The sequence below is a fragment of the Salmo salar genome, chromosome 03 (genome assembly GCF_965601325.2).
Source record: "Salmo salar chromosome 03, fSalSal1, whole genome shotgun sequence".
NCBI lineage: Eukaryota > Metazoa > Chordata > Actinopteri > Salmoniformes > Salmonidae > Salmo > Salmo salar.
In genome coordinates this window covers 58,630,824-58,652,781 of record NC_138293.1, presented here as the reverse complement: position 1 = coordinate 58,652,781, position 21,958 = coordinate 58,630,824, and the positions used below count along the sequence as shown (strand labels likewise).

At 42.3% G+C, this 21,958-nt stretch overlaps 1 protein-coding gene across 7 annotated transcripts in view; it reads right to left on the bottom strand.

Annotated features, from left to right (window-relative positions):
* Window positions 1–4,357: 4,357 nt before the first annotated feature.
* The window catches only part of abi1 (Abl interactor 1), a 29,197-nt gene continuing 11,596 nt past the window's right edge, over window positions 4,358–21,958 (bottom strand). For 2 of the 7 annotated variants that reach the window (XM_014192418.3, XM_045714248.2), the window contains 11 exons: window positions 20,868–21,038; window positions 17,798–17,977; window positions 16,954–17,012; window positions 16,219–16,320; window positions 15,694–15,995; window positions 15,094–15,213; window positions 11,233–11,361; window positions 9,094–11,054; window positions 5,450–5,515; window positions 5,098–5,305; window positions 4,358–4,938 (listed from right to left, as the gene is read on the bottom strand). In XM_014192418.3, coding sequence (XP_014047893.1) covers window positions 10,888–11,054; window positions 11,233–11,361; window positions 15,094–15,213; window positions 15,694–15,995; window positions 16,219–16,320; window positions 16,954–17,012; window positions 17,798–17,977; window positions 20,868–21,038 — 1,230 coding nt within the window. In that variant the 3' untranslated portion in view covers window positions 4,358–4,938; window positions 5,098–5,305; window positions 5,450–5,515; window positions 9,094–10,887. Of the gene's footprint in view, window positions 4,939–5,097; window positions 5,306–5,449; window positions 5,516–9,093; window positions 11,055–11,232; window positions 11,362–15,093; window positions 15,214–15,693; window positions 15,996–16,218; window positions 16,321–16,953; window positions 17,013–17,797; window positions 17,978–20,867; window positions 21,039–21,958 lie in introns of those variants that run through there. The other 5 variants (XM_045714251.2, XM_045714252.2, XM_045714250.2 and 2 more) reach the window with 5 other exon arrangements.

Below are 21,958 nucleotides of genomic sequence, written 5' to 3'. Positions count from 1 at the left end.
TGTCTGCATCTGGGTCATACCTGAAATGTGATAAAAGCATTAAAAACAATCAAGCAACCCAGAAAAGTGCTAAAAAATAGCCCATATTAACATATGCAGCCTGAGAAACAAGTTCCATGAAGTCAATAACTTGCTTATAACAGATGACATTCATATTCTGACTATCTCTGAAACTCACTTACATAATACATTTGATGATACAGTGGTAGCAATACATAACGTCTACAGAAAAGACAGAAATGCAAAAGGGGGCGGTGTTGCAGTCTGTATTCAGAACCACATTCCTGTAAAGCTTAGAGACGATCTCATGTGAAATACTGTTGAAGTAATATGGCTACAGGTTCATCTGCCTCACCTTAAGCCCACTCTTGTGGTAAGCTGCTATAGACCACCAAGTGCTAACAGTCAGTATCTGGATAATATGTGTGAAATGCTTGATAATGTGATATCAACAGTATATTTTCTGGGTGATTTAAATATTGACTGGCTCTCATCAAGCTGCCCACTCAAGAAAAAACTTCAAACTGTAACCAGTGCCTGCAACCTGGTTCAGGGTCTCAGTCAACCTACCAAGGTATTTACAAACAGCACAGGAATTAAATCATCAACATGTATTGATCACATCTTTACTAATGCTGCAGAAGTTTGCTTTAAAGCAGTATCCAAATCGATAGGATGTAGTGATCCCAATATAGCAGCCATATCTAGGAAAACCAAAGTTCCAAAGGCTGGGCCTAATATACTGTATAAGAGGTCATACAATAAGTTTTGTAGTGATTCAAATGTTGATGATGTAAATAATATTTGCTGGTCTGTGGTGTGTAATGAGGAGCAACCAGACGCTGCAATTGACACATTTGTAAAATTGCTTATTCCAGTTACTAATAAGCCTGCACCCATTAAGAAAATGACTGTAAAAACGGTTAAATCCCCTTGGATTGACGAGGAATTTAAAAATGGTATGGTTGAGAGGGATGAGGCAAAAGGTATGGCAATTAAGTCTGGCAGCCCAACTGGCTGGCAAACATACTGCAAATGAAGAAATCATGTGACTAAACTAAAGAAAAAGAAACTATAATATGAAACAAACAAAAATAAATGATATAAAGAATGCTAGTATAAAGCTTTGGAGCACCTTAAATGAAATCTTGGGAAAAAAGGCAAACTCAGGTCCATCATTCATTGAATCAGATGGTTCATTCATCACAAAACCCACTGATATTGCCAACAACTTTAATAACTTTTTCATTTGCAAGATAAGCAAACGTATGTATGATATGCCAGCAAAAAACACTGACACTACACAGTCAAGTATATCTGACCAAATTATGAAAGACAAGAATTGTACTTTTGAATTCCGTAAAGTCAGTGTGGAAGAGGTGAAAACATTATTGTTGTCTATCAACAATGACAAGCCACCGGGTTCTGACAATCTGGATGGAAAATTACTGAGGATAAAAGAGGACAATATTGCCACATCTTCAATTTAAGCCTACTAGAAAGTGTGTGCCCTCAGGCCTGGAGGGAAGCTAAAGTCATTCCGCTACCCAATAATAATAAATCCCCCTTTACTGGCTCAAATAGCCAGCCAATCAGCCTGCTACCAACCCTTAGTAAACTTCTGGAAAAAATTGTTTGACCAGATACAATGCTATTTCACAGTAAACAGATTGACAACAGACTTTCAGCATGCTTACAGGGAAGGGCACTCAACAAGCACAGCACTACTGATGATTGGCTGAGAGAAATTGATGATACGATGATTGTGGGGGCTGTCTTGTTAGACTTCAGGGCAGCTTTTGACATTATCGATCGTAGTCTGCTGCTGAAAAAACGTAAGCGTTACTTGTCTAACAGAACACAGAGGGTGTTCTGGAAGACTCTCAAACATAATCCAGGAAGAATCAGGAATTCCCCAGGGTAGCTGTTTAGGCCCCTTACTTTTTTCAATCTTTACTAACGTCATGCCACTGGCTTTGAGTAAAGCCAGTATGTCTATGTATGCGGATGACTCAAAACCATACACGTCAGTTACTACAGCAACTGAAATGACTGCGACACTAAACAAAGAGCTGCAGTTAGTTTTTGCAATGGGTAGCAAGGAATAAGTTAGTCCTAAATATTTACAAAACTAAAAGCATTGTATTTGTGACAAATCACTCACTAAACCCTAAACCTCAACTACTTCTCATAATGAAAAATGTGGAAATTTAGCAAGTTGAGGTGTCACTGTCATGATCAAAATATATTGATACAACAGTAGCTAAAATGGGGAGAAGTCTGTCCATAATAAAGCGCTGCTCTGCCTTCTTAACAACACTATCAACAAGGCAAGTCCTACAGGCCCTAGTTTTGTCACACCTAGACTACTGTTCAGTAGTATGGTCAGGTGCCACAAAGAGGTACTTAGGAAAATTGCAGTTGGCTCAGAACAGGGCAGAATGGCTGGCCCTTAAATGTACATGGAGAGCTAACATTAATGATATGCATATCAATCTCTCATGGCTCAAAGTGGAAGAGAGATTGACTTAATCACTACTTGTTTTTGTAAGAGGTGTTGACAAGCTGAATGTACCGAGCTATCCGTTTAACTTGGGGATAGGCGTCCTGCTAGCGGGACACCTGTCGACAACATCCGGTGAAATTGGAGGGCGCACAATTCAAATAAATAATCGTAATATTAAACATTCATGAACATACAAGTATCTTATACAATTTTAAAGCTTAAATTCTTGTTAATATAACTGCGTTGTCCGATTTACAATAAGCTTTACAGCGAAAGCATACCATACGATTGTTTGAGGATGGCGCCCCACATCAACATATTTTTCAACCAGCACAGGCTTCATAAAATGACAAATATCGATTAAATAAATCCCTTACTTTTGAAAATCTTCCTCTGTTTGCAATCCCAAGGGTCCCAGCTACAACATGCATGGTCGTTTTGTTAGATCAAATCCTTCTTCATATCCCAAAAGGTCTGTGTAGTTGGCGCCATCGATTTCAGTAATCCACTCATTCTACATGCAGACAAAGGAGTCCAAAAAGCTACCTCTAAACTTTGTTCAAACAAGTCAAACTACGTTTCTATTTAATCCTCGGATATCCTAAAATGTAAGTCAACTATAATATGTCATACTGAAAAATGTTCAATAGAAAAGTAAAATTAGTAAGCTCGCGTCCTCTTCACCGCGCGCCAACAGACTGATTTTGAACCGGGAGTCTTTGTACAAAAACTCAAAATTCTTGCTTGTTTTTGAAGAAACAAGCCTGAAATAATGAACAAAGACTGTTGACATCTAGTGTAAGCCATATGATTTGCAATCTGAGAGCTGGAATTACATAGAACCCATAACTTTACATTATATGAGCCTGGGAGCATTTTTCTTTGGAATTTCGCCTGCCCTATCAATTGTGTTATAGTCTCAGACATTATTTAAAAATTTCTAGCAACTTCAAAGTGTTTTCTATCCAATGCTACCAATTATATGCATATCCTGGCTTCTGGGCCTGAGTAACAGGCAGTTTCCTTTGGGCACGTCAGTCAGGCGGAAATTCAGGAAAATAGACCCTAGCTCTAAATAAAATACTTGCACAAAGCTCGGACACCCATGCATACCCCAAAAGACATGCCACCAGAGGTCTCTTCATAGCCCCAAGTCCAGAACAGACTATGGGAGGCGCACAGTGCCACTTAGAGTCATGACTACATGGAACTCTATTCCACATCAGGTAACTGATGCAAGCAGTAGAATCAGCTAAAAAAAGGTAAAAATACACCTTATGGAACAACAGGGACTGTGAAGAGACACACAAAGGTACAGACATATGCATACACATTCATTGCGATATTGTTGTATGGTGGTATAGTACATTTTGTATTGTAGATATGTAGTGGTGTAATAATGTTATATGATGTTCTTTTTTATGTTTTGTTTTATATGTAATGTAAGTGCTTTAATATGTTTGGACCCCAGGAAAAGAAACTGCTGCCTTGGCAGAAGCTAATGGGGATCCATAATAAATACAAATAGGCAAGGGGGCATTAAGTGAAGGGGTTACCATTTTGCTGTCACTTCATACACTACACGTCATCAGCCAAAGACTTGTTCCTATTCATGTAAGGATATATGATTGGGCAACTGGAGTAATAGGAAATAACATATTTATAACCGAGAGGTATGCCACAAGCTGTCATGTCCATCACGTAGTACATTTTTATCAGTTTGTCTGTTCAATATCTTACCGGTGTTTTACAGAACAGCTTCCTGGTAAGGGCTGTTATGTAACCTATTGGTCAAAAGAGCACGGATGATGTGTTACAGCAACAGAAACGGCTAATACAGGACAGATCGGATCACTGATATGAGAACAGACTTTATTCCCGATGTCAAAATAGTTCAAATAATTTACCATATTACACAACAAGGTCCATGACATTGATACATAAATTAATAAACTATTCTGAGTAACACATTGAAAAATTAAATGTGAAAGATTTCTTAATATTTACACACTGGTTTGTACAGACTGGTAGCTATAGCTACTATGCAACCCCATTCGATCTCTTGTCCCCAACTTTTGCTTTGAAGTACACACTTTCATAGACGTCCAAACACTTGCTTTTTCTTATGGTCTCCAAACCTTCCAACTCACGTCCTCATTCCACATTCCCAAGGACCAAGTCTCTGTGGTATACATGTCCAGCTTCAGGATCCCCACTCCACATACACTACGTGCCATTTTCTGTGTTATTTATCCTTTAGTCTGTGGCCTCAGGCCTCCCCTTCATGGGATTCCTAAGGTGGTACGGTCCTATGGTTGGGAGTGGGGTTCAGGAGGCACTGAGTAAGGTTGCAGGGGGAAAACAGGTGTGTTGGAGAGCTCAGAGTAGGCTGGAGGAAGCTCTGGGTAGATAAAGTCTGGCTTCATCTCCACCTAGACAAAATTAGATCAGAAGTGGATGAATAGAAATTAAAACACATTTACAATACAGTACAGTGTTTTACCCAAAAAGTGTGAATAAAAATTCATTCTAAAGTTGTAAACCCTACTGTACCGTACCGTTTGTACCTCATGTTTAGGATGGACTATTACCTCATTGTAGGCAGGCGGTGGGCTGTAGAACTCTGAGGTGCTGTAGCGAGGAGGTCTGTGGATGTCTTCGTTGTCATAAGATACTGCGGGGAAGGGAATGACATAGATGGAGGCCCTGTTTCGTCTCTCGCGGGCCCGGTGTAAGAACTTACAGAAGGCTATGCAGCAGATGATGGTGATGCCAAATGTGATCAACGGGATGAAGATTCTAAGGGAAGAGAATGTAATTGGTTGATGAATTTCTCATTGCTGTAGGAGCGCATGACAAGTCACGAGCAAAGTCTATTTCAGCGTGTGTTTGTGCGTGTGTGTCCTAGAGCGATATGAATGTGAACGGGAATAGGACTCTTACTCTAAAATGAGAAACGTGTCTTGTATCGGCATCTTGTGAAGTTAACACCTGCACCTCAGTAGAAATCTGCAAGGACAAACACAACTACCTCATGAAGCTGGTTGAGAGAATGCCAAGAGTGTGCAAAGCTGTCATCAAGGCAAAGGGTGGCTACTTTGAAGAACATAAAATATAAAATGAATTTTGATTTGTTTAACACTTTTTTGGTTACTATATGATTCCATATGTGTTATTTCATAGTTGTGATGTCTTCAGTTTTATTCTACAATGTAGGAAAAAGTCTGTAATAACTCAAAGTGCAAAAGTATGAAAAATAATATTGTTATATTAGGAATAAAGGAGGATGAAAACGAAAACTATCAGTCAACGGAGGAAAAAATCAAGGTGTTCATGAAACGTAATCTCAAGATGACAGGTGGAAACAACTGATTTTCAGAGGGACGGCCACGTCCGATCGTAGCTATGCTAACACACACTACAAAATGAAAATTGCCTTGTTACAACAGGGTAGGGAATTGAAGAACATACGTTCTCTATTAATGAACTATTTCCCCATGAAACAGTGAAGCGATGACGTGCCCTGTACCCCATTTCAAAGGGCTCCGAGCAGAGAAGAAGAATGTTCGTCTAGTAGTCGATAAATTATATGTAAACAACCAAACGTTTAAGGACTCGAAGATTACAAGATGGCTGTGAGAGAGCTACCTCCTGTTGAAGTAGTCCTCAATACACATTTGCACCTCATTACAAAGAACAATTATGGATTAATTTGTTTTTTACAAAAACATTTTTTTCCATTATGGATTTTTTAAATTCATGCTGTATGGAACCGTGGACTAAGTGGACTTAAAATAAAGATAGACTTATGGCAATGCAGAATGGGTATGATGAACTTGAAATTAAATCATGGTGCCTTTTAATGGTAAGTTTACAAACATTGGTTGTGGTAAATATAAATGAAACTTGGGTATCATTATGGTAAGTGGGGAAATAAGTATAGCAAGTCATAATTGTAATGGCTTAGCAGATAATAAAAAAATTAATATTATTTCTCTTTGCAGGTAAAAATGTATCTATTGTTTACAGGAAACTCATTCTACAAATATAGATTAGATTCGGTAGAAAAAGGACAGGGAGGGAGAAATATATTTTTGTCATGGGCAAAGAAACTCAAAAGGGGTGATTATACTAATTAATACAAATTTTGTTCCGATTGTGCAAACTGCGCAAACAGATCCGCAAGGAAGGTGGATTCTTTTAAATATGCTATTGGACCAAAAACAGATCCGGCTAATTAATCTATATGGTCCAAATAATGATGATCCACACTTCTTCGAAAATATATATAATAATCTACTAAACTCACAAAGCAAAAAATTAATCTATTATTATGGTGTGAGATTATAATACGGTTTTAAGTACCTCAATGGATCGTAAAGGACATGTTCCTCCTGACAGAGCTGGTGTAACTGAGACAGGTTTGTAAGCCTCCTTGCTCGCATGCACTTTTTCAGGTCTGCCCACAAATTTTCGATAGGATTGAGATCAGGGCTTTGTGATGCCCACTCCAATACCTTGACTTTATTGTCCTTAAGCCATTTTGCCACAACTTTGGAAGTATGCTTGGGGTCAACGTCCATTTGGAAAACCCATTTGCGACCAAGCTTTAACTTCCTGACTGATGACTTGAGATGTTGCTTCAATATAGCCACATAAGTTTCCTGCCTCATGATGCCATCTATTTTGTGAAGTGCACCAGTCCCTCCTGCAGCAAAGCAGCCCCACAACATCATGCTGCCACCCCCGTACTTCACGGTTGGGATGGTGTTCTTCGGCTCGCAAGTCTCCCCCTTTTTCCTCCAAACATAACAATGGTCATTATGGCCAAACAGTTCTATTTGGTTTCATCAGACCAGAGGACATTTATCCAAAAAGTACGATCTTTGCCCCCATGTGCAGTTGCAAACCACAGTCAGGCTTTTTTATGGCGGTTTTGGAGCAGTGGCTTCTTCCTTGCTGAGCGGCCTTTCAGGTTATGTCTATATAGGACACATTTTACAGTGAATATTGATAGTTTTCTACCTGTTTCCTCCAGCTTCTCCACAAGGTCCTTTGCTGTTTTTCTGGGATTGATTTGCACTTTTCACACAAAAGTACGTTCATCTCTAGGAGACAGAACGCGTCTCCTTCCTGAGCGGTATGACGGCTGCGTGGTCCCATGGTGTTTATACTTGCGTCCTATTGTACCTTCAGGCATTTGGAAATTGCTCCCATGGATGAACCAGACTTGTGGAGGTTTACAAATTTATTCTGGGGTCTTGGCTGATTTCTTTTCATTTTCCCATGATGTCAAGCAAAGAGGCACTGACATAAATAGAAAAATATACCAGTTTCATTTGAGGACAAAAATGTTGACAGCTGCGCCGTAAAATAAATGGGAAGAGAAAAATGGGAATCGATGTACCGATTCCATGAACTGGTTCAAAAGAATAACACTTGATTCAACACTTAAATGATTATATACAATTCTTGCCACCAACAGAATGCTATATATACAGTGCTGTGAAAAAGTATTTGCCCCTTCCTGATTTCTTATCCGGGTGGCCATTTCATTAATTGTTCAGCAGTCTTATGGCTTGGGGGTAGAAGCTGTAAGGAGCCTTTTGGACCTAGACTTGGCGCTCTGCTACCGCTTGCCGTGCAGTACCAGAGAGAACAATCTATGACTTGGGTGACTGGAGTCTCTTGGTGTGTTTGGACCATGATAGTTTGTTGGTGATGTGGACACCAAGGAACTTGAAACTCTCGAGACGTGAAACTTCACACGTGATATCATCACGTGAAGTGATTTCACATGTGAAATCATGTTTTTCCACAACTGTCATCAACATGAAACATGACTCAAACATGAAATAGTACCTTTGCCACACTCAGATAGAAAAGAACCAGAGCTGTGCTTTGTTGCAATGTAATCTCAACACCCAGAACCAAATCTCAGCTAACAGAGACTAGTTGCAATATAAAACAAAGAGCGTTGCAACGAAAATGTAATATAAACTTCTGTCACCCTCAATTTGAATTGGTCAGTATCAAGGTAGAGTTAGTATCAACTTTCTACTATGGCTTGATCGAGAGGGACTCACTGGTGATAATATACCATGTAATTAAGTACACAGATTGATAAAATCACAAGTAGATAAAACCACAAGTGGAAGTGGAGTGAAAGAACAAGCTTCCAAAGAATAGCAGACCTAACCGCATAGCCAATGTGTACAACACAGAGTCAACACCAAGAATAATCTATTCAATCTGTCAGAGTAGATTGTTTATTTATTTAACTAGGCAAGTCAGTTAAGAACAAATTCTGATTTACAATGATGGCCTACCCCGGCTAAACCCTAATGACGCTGGGCCAATTGTGCGCCGCCCTATGGGACTCCCAATCACGGCTGGTTGTGATACAGCCTGGAATTGAACCAGGGTCTGCAGTGACGCTTCTAACTGAGATGCAGTGCCATAGACCTCTGCGCCACTCGGGAGCCAAATCATACATTCATACCAACAAAGTTCTGTTGACCTATAGTCATATTATACTGTATGTTAACGCATAGCAAATATATAAATCCAAATGAACTTTATCTTACCTTGAAGCCAGCAGCCACTTCAGTGAACCTGGTACTTCAACGGAAATCAATAAGGACCTGAACCTATGTGTACTGTGTGTGTGTGTGTGTGTGTGTGAATATAGAAGACCAGAGTGTATGTGTACTGTGTGAACGTTTGTCTTATCTGGCAAAAGGTGTGCTATGGGACTGAGGGTTACGGTTACAGGTTTATGGCAACCCTTTGCTGTTTAAAGGCACAGCACCTGAGCTGCCGTGGCCACGATGAGGCCTAACACAATGGTAAAGTTACTGTATCATGCTGTCTTAGCATTAGAATAAGACCTATCGGGGCATGTCTTAGACAACAAAATGATATGGACTTAGTTTGTCACTCCTCTTAACGCTCTTCATAGCACATACCGTTGTCATCTTTTTTCTATAGTTGGTTTCTAGATTAGCATGAGAATATTGGAAGAGATTAACTTTATCTGAAGTGGGTTATGGTTGTATAATTGTTAAAGGAGTTACAATTGGAAAAGTTTATTTCGAAACGCTAAGCATTTATTGAAAGACATGTAAATAAAACATTGTTCAATCTAAAAGGATGTACTAAATACCAAAATGAAACTCTAACTGAAAACATTAACAAGTTGAAAAGCACTGTTAGATTTTTCAATATCATGACATCACTACAGTAAAATATTTTCACCATGCGAGAGAATTCATACAAATATTTTTTTTGTATGAATTTTCTCAATAATCCATATATTACTTCATCTTAGTTTGAATATTACAAAATATATTAGTGAAATTCTAGTTAAGAGACCAATATCATCCTGCAGAGCCAAAAACTGCAGCAGCAAACAGTGCCTGGTTCCATTGACAAAAAACGGATGCAACTTTACCACATCATTTTGCAGTGTTCAGGGCTTGTCCTAGTGAGCGCAACAGTAAGGCCAATCTAGTTCACATACTGGCACTACAGTACTTGTAAAACAATACTGAACAGGACATAGAGCTATTATATAACTTGCAAAGCATTTTCCCTCTTTACCAAGTATTCACTACCTTCATGACGTTGTATCTTGCATCTAGTCTTGGTTGAAAGAGAGCAGATATTAAGTCGTCCTACCTAGTGACCCTCTGGGTAATACATAGCTAGCCCCTCGCTCTATATAGTGGCTATATTTCAGAATCCTGTCATCATTCCATGTGTAAATATTGCTTTATTTTCCGTTCACATTACTATGACCTGTAGGGGTCAGTAGAGGACTTTCTACAAAGCTAATAGTTGACTATGTCCCCATCAAGAAACAACCCAACAACCAACAGCCCTAAACTCTGGTGGTTGAAATACCAATATGGTTGAAATTCCATCTGGCCTATCGAAGGGACAGGTGAAGCTACAATAGTTATTGCTTTTACCAATGATGTGAATAGGTATGATTATACCTGTCCAATTCTTCCTGGTCAACATAAAGTGCCTAGGTAGACTTAGGGTATAGGGTTATGAGTTGTTTGTGGACAGAGCCTACTTTCCCCTTTTCATATTACAGGTAGACTAAGCGAAATGACATTGCTACGAGCAGCACCAGAGATATTGTGATAAGCGAGATGCACGACTCCGCTCTCACACAGTCACACACAGAATCTGCGCATGTGCACGGGTTCGCTTCACACTTTTACAACATGGTAGCCACAAGACCAAAACAGAGGACAAAGTTGATCCTCGGGCTTCAACACTCTTAGTTGTAGAGGAAATTGACCCACTATGCTGTTTACTTTCTGCGTATATGTCATATCACTGAGTCTACCTTTAAGTGGTCTAATATCTTAGCTGGTGGAGGAATCTACGTAGTTCCCAGGGAAGAATCCCTCTACTCCGTTGAGCAGTCCCTCACACCAGCCATCTTCATTCCTCTTGATCAGGTAGATGACTTCTCCCTCCAGGAACACCAGGTCTCCAGGATTCCCTGAGTTGTAGCTGTACAGCGCCACCACTGGGAGGGAAAGTGAATTGCAATGAGACAACCAAGACAAAACACAAACATAGACCAAATGTTATGGTATGATTTGGTCAGACATTGAATAAGTACTGTAAAAGTATGCATGCAATTAGGGACATGACAGCATTTAGTCATTTATCTATTGGTGAATATGCATGGAGCACTATCATACCTTTCTCCAAAAAGTCTGTAGGGCCAGTCGTGTCATAATCCGCAGGGGGAGGTAGGAGTGACATGTCGTCATCAAAGCCCACCACGCTGTCGGGAAAATTTGGAGGAGGAGGGGCTGGGATCACCAGATCTACAGGATTGGAAAAAAGTCATATACAGTTGAAGTCAGAAGTGTACATACACCTTAGCCAAATACATTGTAACTCTGTTTTTCACAATTCCTGACATTTAATCCTAGTAAAAATTCCCTGTCTTAGGTCAGTTAGGATCACCACTTTATTATAAGAATGTGAAATGCCAGAATAATAGTAGAGAGAATGATTTATTTCAGCTTTTATTTCTTTCATCACATTCCCAGTGGGCCAGAAGTTTACAGACACTCAATTAGTATTTGGTAGCATTGCCTTTAAATTGTTTAACTTGGGTCAAACGTTTCGGGTAGCCTTCCACAAGCTTCCCACAATAATTTGGGTGAATTTTGACCCATTCCCCCTGACAAAGCTAGTGTAACTGAGTCAGGTTTGTAGGCCTCCTTGCTCGCACACATCTTTGCAGGTCTGCCCACAAATTTTCTATGGGATTGAGGTCAGGGCTTTGTGATGGCCACTCCAATACCTTAACTTTGTTGTCCTTAAGCCATTTTGCCACAACTTTGGAAGTATGCTTGAGGTCAACGTCCATTTAGAAGACCCATTTGCGACCAAGCTTTAACTTCCTGACTGATGTCTTGAGATGTTGCTTCAATATATCCACATAATTTTTCTTCCTCATGAAGCCATCTATTTTGTGAAGTGCACCAGACCCTCCTGCAGCAAAGCAGCCCCACAACATGATGCTGCCACCCCCGTGCTTCACGGTTGGGATGGTGTTCTGCCTCCCCCTTTTTCCTCCAAAAATAACAATGGTCATTATGGCCAAACAGTTCTATTTTTGTTTCATCAGACCAGAGGACATTTCTCCAAAAAGTACAATCTTTGTCCCCATGTGCAGTTGCAAACCGTAGTCAGGCTTTTTTATAGCGGTTTTGGAGCAGTGGCTTCTTCCTTCCTGAGCGGCTGTTCAGGTTATGTCGATATAGGACTCATTTTACTGTGGATATAGATACCTTTGTACCTGTTTCCTCCAGCATATTCACAAGGTCCTTTGCTGTTTTTCTGGGATTAATGTCCACTTTTTGCACCAAAGTATGTTCATCTCTAGGAGACAGAACACGCCTCCTTCCTGAGTGGTATGACGGCTGCGTGGTCCCATGGTGTTTATACTTGCGTACTATTGTTTGTACAGATGAACATGATACCTTCAGGCATTTGGAAATTGCTCCCAAGGATCAACCAGACTTGTGGAGGTCTCAATTATTTTTAACTGAGGTTTTGGCTGATTTCTTTTGATTTTCCCATGATGTCAAGCAAAGAGGCACTGAGTTTGAAGGTAGGCCTTGAAATACATCCACAGGCACACCTCCAATTGACTCAAATGCTGTCAATTAGCCTATCAAAAGCTTCTAAAGCCATGACATAATTTTCTTGAATTTTCCAAGCTGTTTAAAGGCACAGTCAACTTAGTGTATGAAAACTTCTGGCCCACTGGAATTGTGATACAGTGAATTATATGTGAAATAATCTGTCTGTAAACAATTGTTGGAAAAATGACTTGTGTCATGCACAAACTAGACGTCCTAACCGACTTGCCAAAACTATAGTTTGTTAAAATCAATTTTTATGCCATTTTTCTCGTAAAAAAGCGATAATATTCCGACCGGGAAAGCGTGTTTACGTTCAAGTCGAGAGAAAATAAAAACATGGGATCCCCTCGTGCACGAGCCTCAGTCTGATGGTCCTCTGATCGGCCACTTACCAAAGGCGATAATGTTTTTCAGTCAGGGGCTGGAATTACATCATTCAGCTTTTTCCCGGGTTCTGAGAGCCTATGGGAGCCGTAGGAAGTGTCACGTTACAGCAAAGATCCTCAGTTTTCAATAAACAGAGCCAAGAAGCTCAAGGAATGGTCAGAGAGGGCACTTCCTGTACAGAATCTTCTCAGGTTTTTGCCTGCCATATGAGTTCTGTTATACTCACAGACACCATTCAAACAGTTTTAGAAACTTTAGGGTGTTTTCTATCCAAAGCCAATAATTATATGCATATTCTAGTTTCTGGGCAGTAGTAATAACCAGATTAAATCGGGTACGTTTTTTTATCCGGCCGTGTAAATACTGCCCCCTAGCCCTAACAGGTTAATAAGAAATTTGTGGAGTGGTTGAAAAACGAGTTTTAATGATTCCAACCTAAGTGTATGTTAACTTCCGTCTTCAACTGTAAACCCAAACTGATGATCGGCTGCACCACTTGCCATACAAGTAATTCAGCATCAAAAGTGTATCAAAACTATAGCTATACTGCATAACTTGTTCCGAGGACTCTTTAAATCAACTTACAGTACCTAGCTTCTTTGAAACTCTTTTCTCCACATAATGTGTTATGTGTTATATTGAAAAAAAATAAGACATATCTATCAAGGAAAAAACAAAGACGTTACCAACCCGGTGTCTGACGGACTTTTAGAGGACAGAATCTGTCCATGGCTTTACCTTCCGACACAGTAGACTCAACAGCAATAGCAGCAGAAGCAGAAGCAGCACCAGTGACGCAGTCATTTGGACAGAAGTCACCCTCTCACGCCCCCCTCCCCATGGCCTGGAGGGTGTACTGCGGTCTCACACAGTCCCCACTTACCCAGGTGATCCAGGCGGGCGGGCAGGCTGGACAGGGGGCTCAGCGACACGGGAGGGGCGAGGGGAGGAGGGTATGAAGGGGGAGGGGGGATCATGACTGACCGGTGAGGTCACAGAGGGAGAGGTAGGAATGGGTGACGGAGAAAGATGACGTCAGATCAACCATGTGGGGACTCCACATGTATTTTAATAAATGTTTTATTGCACCTTTGTTTAACTAGGCAAGTCAGTTAAGAACAAATTCGTATTTACAATGACGGCCCAAAAGCTAATGCTAGCACTAATATGAAGCTAACACCATTGCTTAAGCAAGGCTTGAACTTTGATCATGCATCAGAAACCTAAACAACGGTAGTGTAATATTAAACCAGTTTCGCATTAGCCATGTTCAGCTCCTCATGAACTAATGATTGGTATATTAATACTAAGACATGAGGCCATATTGGACTACAGCTGGGGGTAGGACCTGGGATGGGGGAGGGTTGCCAAAGTGGCCTTACGTGATTGGATGGTTGGCAGGAAGAGCGAGCGAGTGTAGAGTGAGCGAGAGCTTAGGCCTTTGCGGACCCTGAGGGACATGGAGCGCGAGCTGGGGGGGTGACGACGTACACAAGAACGCCTGGGCTGCAGAGCTGAGCCGGAGAGAGACAGGTCACAGGTCAAAGGTCAAGATCAAGCAGACAGACACAGAGAGAGAGAGAGAGAGAGAGAGAGAGAGCAGACAGACAGACAGACAGACAGACAGACAGACAGACAGACAGACAGACAGACAGACAGACAGACAGACAGACAGACAGACAGACAGACAGACAGACAGACAGACAGACAGACAGACAGACAGGAAGACACTGAAGAGTCTAATAACAGAGATGAGGACAAGAAAACACCAAAGATCAGCATCAGCGAGCATGCTCTGCATAGAAAGACAGACAGATAGATAAACAAACCTCAGACAGACAGCTAAACAAATAGATACCAATATTTGAACAAATCAGATCTTTTGCGTCATTAGAAATGGATGTGAGGTCTCATTCTCGAGTCCTTTCAGAACCACTTGTTGAAAGACCATTCAAAGTACAGTGTGGCACATTTAGGGCTGGGTGGTCCACCAAACCAACCCGCTCCTTTTACCTTCATCCACCTCATCACTCGGTGGAGGGCCAGGGAGCTCCAGGCCCTCACTGGTTGGTGGAGGGAGTGGCTCGTCAGATGGTGGTGGCATGGGAGGCGGGAAGCTGTTCTCTTCAGCTACTAAGAAAATAGTATATTTATGGAAGAGTATCTGCTTCATTCATCTGATTTAAGTTGATATTCAGCGTTTCATAACGTGTGAAATCAGTAACACAATCATGCAACTAGGCCATAAAAGTATTTCTTAGTATCACAGTGCAGGCACCAGGTTGTTTGTTCCTGGTTTCCTGCCTCTAGATGTGTCAGCATGTGCATGTCTCTGTGTGTCTGTATGCACACATTGCGTGTTCTCGTTTCCTCTCCTACACTGTGCTGTGCAGTGTGCTAAAGCTGTCTCACAGTGTGGGAAACACAAAAACAAGCCATATTTTCCACCTAGATGTTTGATATTGAGTGTGATATTCATTTTATGACATGTTAATGTACTTTAGTTACTCATACAATACGTTTACAGTCAATTACTAATAGTATGTACACTAGTTACAAATAGTTTTTTCATGTTTTACGAAATTCATGATAAAGTGTTATACAGACACTTACCAGTCTCCAGTGGGGGTGGGGCAGGGGGAGGGGGAATGCAGGCTAGGCTGGTATGGGCAGGTTCAGGGCTGCTGGTTGTGGGGGGCAGTGGAGGGGGAGGAGGGACATCCAGAGAGGAGGCAGGAGGCGCCATGGGAGGAGGAGGAGGAGGGGCCGGAGCAGTCATGGCGGCGTCACCATCCTCCATCAGAGACAGGGGCGGTGGTGGGGCCTCCTCCAGCAGAGTGGTGATGATGTCAGAGTCAGGTGACGCGGGCCAGCTGGGGACCACGGGGGGAGGCACGGCCTTGCCGAAGCTGGACCTGTTACAGGAGGGGGAGGGCAACGTCAAGGTAAGCTAGGGGTATATTTCCATGGTCTGGGTGGAGATATTCTACAGGCTGCTCTACACACAAAATATACAAACCCAGAAGCACCACACTTAACTGAGGTGTCTGAGTACTCGTAAGGAATGGAGTGTTTAGTAGTAAGTGTCAAAGCTGATGTCTGTACAGTAAAACTGTGTTTCCAGGAAGTGTTTTTTACCCAATGGAGCGATCATGGAGAGAGGTGAGGGACGCCCCTTGAGACAGAGAGGGGGCTATGGGACACTGGACAGGCTCTGGGGGTGCTCTGGAAGTGCTCCTGCTGAAAACACACACACACACAGCCGTAAGCGTCACATAGCATTATCACAAATACGGGCACTTGAACTCACACAGACCAGCTCTATCAACTCATAAATAGTGAGAAACATGCAGAAAGCTTCAAATCATACATATTGACTGAGAGATGTTGTTATCTTCTCTCACTTAACAGTTTAAATATGCTACTCAGTGCAAATGCTGCCCGCACATTTGATTTCTATACTTCCTGGTTTGTTTTTGGCATAATCACATTGTGAAAGCTCTGTGCTCGTTCTCCTGCCAACAGTAAATCACCCTCTGGCTGAATGGCATTCAATCCCCTACTGAATGAACACAACAAACATGATTGGACAGGAGGTGTGGTTAGCCATGAATACTGTTTAACCTCCTTCCCCAACCCTACCCACGGCACACACGCACGCACACACAAATTATTTTAAGGATTTCTTTTGCTGATGTTTCTGGTCTTGAATAAAAGTTAAATAAAGGGTTTTTGTGGGCCATTGAGCATAGAGGACATGCAGAAACTAGGCTTCCTGTCTGAAGGACTTCTACAGGAAGTGAAACCGTTACAGTTAGACTGACAGTGCGAGAGCAGAGCAGTCAAATGGAGTCAGCAGTGTCAGCATCATACCTGATGGTGCCGCCATGTTTGCGTGTTGACCCTGCTTTCCCCAGCAGCTTACCAGAATTCTGTGGGGAAGTGGTGAGAGAAAGAGAGACAAAGGGAGAGCAGAGTGAAAAAGAAGAGGTAGTTTATGTGTGTGTATGTGTGTGTGTGTGTGTGTGTGTGTGTTGTAGATGAGTGAATTGTGTTGGAGCATCAATGAAGCGCCTTGGCAGCACTAATTACTGAGTCTATCCATTTTCCCACGGTGCACAGTGGCATGCTGGCTGCTTATTCTGTGTGTGTGTGTGTGTGTGTGTGTGTGTGTGTGTGTGTGTGTGTGTGTGTGTGTGTGTGTGTGTGTGTGTGTGTGTGTGTGTGTGTGTGTGCGTGTGTGCGTGCGTGCGTGCGTGCGTGTGTGTGTGTGCGCATTGTATCCGTGCATGCTTGTGTGTGTGTGTGCTAATCGAGGTCAGCACTACGCAACAAGCTGCTCCTCGCTAAGTGGATGTGGTGTAGACTAGAGGCACGGTGGTAGAAAATAACAGCTGCTGCCTAGCTGCATTAGAAAGGCTTGTCTAGAGGGCTAAGGAAACCTACGGAGCCTTTGTCTCCTGCCGTAGCATCCTGGTTTTAAAAAGTCGTTTTCACCAACTTTGTATTATGTCATTTCATTTCCACCTCAGTCATTTCCAACATTACTACTGAATATTGATTGCAACATACAGTAGTGTACAGTTTTGTAGCTGTATAGTAAGACACTTGCAGGGAAAGTATTTCTTTGAACCTTTGACCTTTTTAATGGCATGGGAATGTTAGGTAAAACATGTGTTGTGAGTAATTGCACTTGAACTTGAGAAGTAAGTCTCACCTTCATGCCATGTCCCTGTGTGTCCAGGTCCGAGTAGGTGATGGGACTACGGGTGTACTTGGGTTTGGGCTCCTTGCCTGTTGCCGGGGGGATTATTTTGTGACTGCGGGGAACCCTCTTGGCTGTGGTGAAAGCCCCTATCTCTCTCCGGGCCACCTTCTCTCTGTGCATGTCCACTGTCTACAAGACAGAAGGCAGAGGATGTTCCCATCTGGGTATGAACCAATAACACTTAAATAGATTTTTTTTTTGTTTAAAGGTAATTCAACACATCAGGTATCCACTTCCTGTCAGAAAATGTCTCAGGGTTTTGCCTGCCAAATGAGTTCTGTTATACTCACAGACACCATTCAAACAGTTTTAGAAACTTTAGGGTGTTTTCTATCCATATATAATAAGTATATGCATATTCTAGTTACTGGGTAGGATTAGTAACCAGATTAAATCGGGTACGTTTTTTTATCCAGCCGTGAAAATACTGCCCCCTAGCCCCAACAGGTTAACTACAGATAAACATGTGCCATTCTTAATTCCTTCCCTCTGGTAAAACTTTTCCCAAAATACAAAAAAAACATACAGGATGGAATAGCATGGTACCCTTTCTCTGACAACATCATTAGCTCAATATAGCTCATTCACGAGCGTGGTAATATTGTCTAACTTTCTTTCCTCCCCCAAATAGAGGAAGTTCAAGTGAACCCTATCATTTAGTATACAGTTGTTAGGGACCCTTCATGGGTGCCAGCAGACAATGGAGGACATCAATCAGAGGTTAGCAGGAAGGAACATTCCATCCCAGCCCCTATGATACTCTGCGCTGAAGGTCAAAGTTCACACTGTAGCCCCTTAACCCACTCACCCCTCCATCCCCAACCCCCTTCTCAGGTGACCTGGTTCTGTATGATAATGCTGGGCACGGAGCATGCAGGAATGCCTGGGGTCTGTGCCAGCTTTGGGGACAGTGGGGCTACAGAGAGGGGGAGGGGAGGGGGGCGCAGCAGGAGACAGTTGGGCTGGTGTAAGAGAGGGGAGGTGGGGGGGCAGTGGGACTGGTATATGAGAGGGAGAGAGGAGAGGCACGCGGTGTACTGTAGATGGAGAAATCAGCTATTCTGCATTGAAGAAGGTCAGGGTCCCCAAAGAGTCCCTGGAAACCAGCCCTGGTCAGCGGAGAGGCAGAACATGCAGCTTTCATATGATGAGCACCAAGAGAGGAAGAGAGGGAGGGGGCAAGGAATAAGGGAAATTGGCACAGTGGGTACCAGTGACAGTCAGAGAACCCTGATGATCTAGGTGCAACAAAGCATCAGCCCCGGACGGAGGGTGACTCATGAAATCAAATATCCTTCTTTGTACCTCTTCAATCCAGTCACTGCCTCTGATGGGCCTCCTCATTCTAAAGCCTGGGTTCAAGGAAGCAAACCTTCCTTTTTAGCAAGGTTAACGGTGCATTTCTGCTAACCAGTGGAGGCTCCTCAGAGGATGAAGGGGAGGACCATCCTCCTCAGTGAATTTCAGAAAAATTTAAATAGTGAAACACTAAAAATGTTAGCCTTTTTAGATAAAACTATGGTAAATATATTCACGTCACCAAATAATTGATTAAAACACACTGTTTTACAATGAAGGTCTACAGTAGCCTCAACAGCCCTCTGTAGGGTAGCACCATGGTGTAGCCAGAGGACAGCTAGTTTCCGTCCTCCTCTAGGTACATTGACTTCAATACAAAACCTAGGAGGCTCATGGTTCTCACACCTTCCATAGACTTACACAGCAATTATGACAACTTCCGAAGGACGTCCTCCAACCTATCAGAGCTCTTGCCGCATGAACTGACATGTTGTCCACCCAATCAAAGGATCAGAGAATGAATCTAGTACTGAAAGCATAAGACACAGCTAGCTAGCACTGCAGTGCATAAAATGTGCTGAGTAGGTGACTCAGTGAGAGAGAAAGACAATAGTTTAACAGTTTTGAACAAATTAATTTCTTCAAAAATGAATGAGAGAGAGAAAGCTAGCTATATATATTTTTGTTTGTTGTTGACACTTTCACTTACTTAGCTAGCAAATGCAGCTAGCTCGTTTAGCCTACTCAAACACCCGGCTCAAACAGAGAGGGATGCTATGTTAGTTAGCTGGCTATGGCCATCAAACACTGGAACTCTTCCAAAGTCAAGGTAAGCTTTTGGTTTTACTAATTTATTGCCACCGGGGCTTGCCAGTGTAACTGCTAAACTGCTGACTGTACACTGTACTGCATGATTGTCGCAGATTTACTAACGTGTTAGTTCTAGTAGCTATGTTGACTATGACAATATGGTGACAACGATGTAGGCTGTATGTGGTGGTTAACAGTTATGATAAGAAGGCTTGGCTTGGAAAGGTTTCCTTGCTTGGTCCCAGACCGCTGATGTGTTATGCACTGAAGTCCACAAGCTAAGGGAAAGGTGAGAGGAGGAGAGGGCATAGATGTGAGGAGGACTATACAATGATCAAAGTGATAATTCTGTTTGTATGTGGCTGCTATAAAAGTGGACAGTGTTTGCGTGTGATCAGGGGTGTATTATTTCCGCTAAAAAACGTTTCTTAAACAGAGGCAAACGGAACGAAATGGCTATAAACATACCTGAATTTGTCCAATAGAAACTCGTTTGCAACTGTTGGACTAATGACTACAGCCTAGATCAGCTAGATGGAGGCAAGAGTGTACAAGGCGGTATTGAATGTGTCAATGTATGTCACCTTTCAAATTTCTCTCGACCTGCGCACCTACGTTGTAAACTTTCATTCATAGGCTAGGTTGTAGCAACCTCATGATGGGTATAGAGAACATTTGAGTATCATGTAGTAGCCTAAACCTAGCGATGTTACATTGAGCTGGGTAAATGGAATATGAATGACACTCATCCAATATGCTGTAATAGAAATTAGGCCATGCTCATAAAATGTTTTATCGTCCTCCTCCTCGGCACCAACCGCCACTGCTGCTAATATACACATGCTCGTGTTCTCTTCCTGAAACTGAATCGGGGCCTAACACATAAGTGGAGACATGCTAGAAATGCTACCTGTCCGATGAGGTTGACAGAGGACTCCATGTGTCTGAGCTGGGAGTTCTGTGCATCCAGCAGCTTGAGGACATTGGAGGCCAGGGTGCTGATCTGGTAGGCCACACTGGCCAGAGACTGAGTGGTGAAGTTCTTAGTCTCCTCCAGAGCCTTGGCCGCATCCGCACCTGCCTAACGGGAGGGAGGGAGAGAGAGAGAAAGAGAGAGGGAGGGAGAGAAAGACAGAGAGAGAGAGACATGGAGAGAATGAGAGTCATGAAAAAATAAATGCACGCATGATGCTCATGTCACAAATGCCAAACAATAGAGTATGATTATGATTAGCCGGTGTGTGTATCATGGCGCCGGAGAAGATGGCTGGCATTTTACGTGCTCCTAACCAAATTAGTTTTTTTTGTTCATTTTTGTGCGTTGTTTGGAACTTATTCTTTAACTTATTCTGTACATAATGTTGCGGCTACCATCTCTTATGACCGAAAATAACTGTCTTCTGAGAATTCGTAGGCGATCGAATAGACTACCTTTACTCCACACACAGATACGCATACCAAGCATACAAAGCTCTCCCTCACCCTCTATTTGGCAAATCTGACCATAATTCTATCAAGCAGGAAGCACCAGTGACTTGGTCAATAAAAACGTGGTCAGATGAAGCAGATGCTAAGCTACAGAACTGTTTTGCTAGCACAGACTGGAAAATGTTCTGGGATTCTTCCAATAGCATTGAGGAATACACCACATGACTGTGACTGCATTGGCTTCATCAATAAGAGCATCGATGACGTTGTCCCCACAGTGACCGTACGTACATAGCCCAACCAGAAGCCATGGATTACAGGCAACATTCACACTGAGCTAAAGGATAGAGCTGCCTCTTTCAAGTAGCGCGACTCTAACCCGGAAGCTTACAAGAAATCCTGCTATGCCCTCCGACCAACCATCAAACAGGCAAAGCATCAATACAGGACTAAGATCGAACTGTACTATACCAGCTCTGACGCTCATCGGATGTGGCAGGGCTTGCAAACCATTATAGACTACAAAGGGAAGCAGAGCCGAGAGCTGCCCAGTGACACGAGCCTACCAGATAA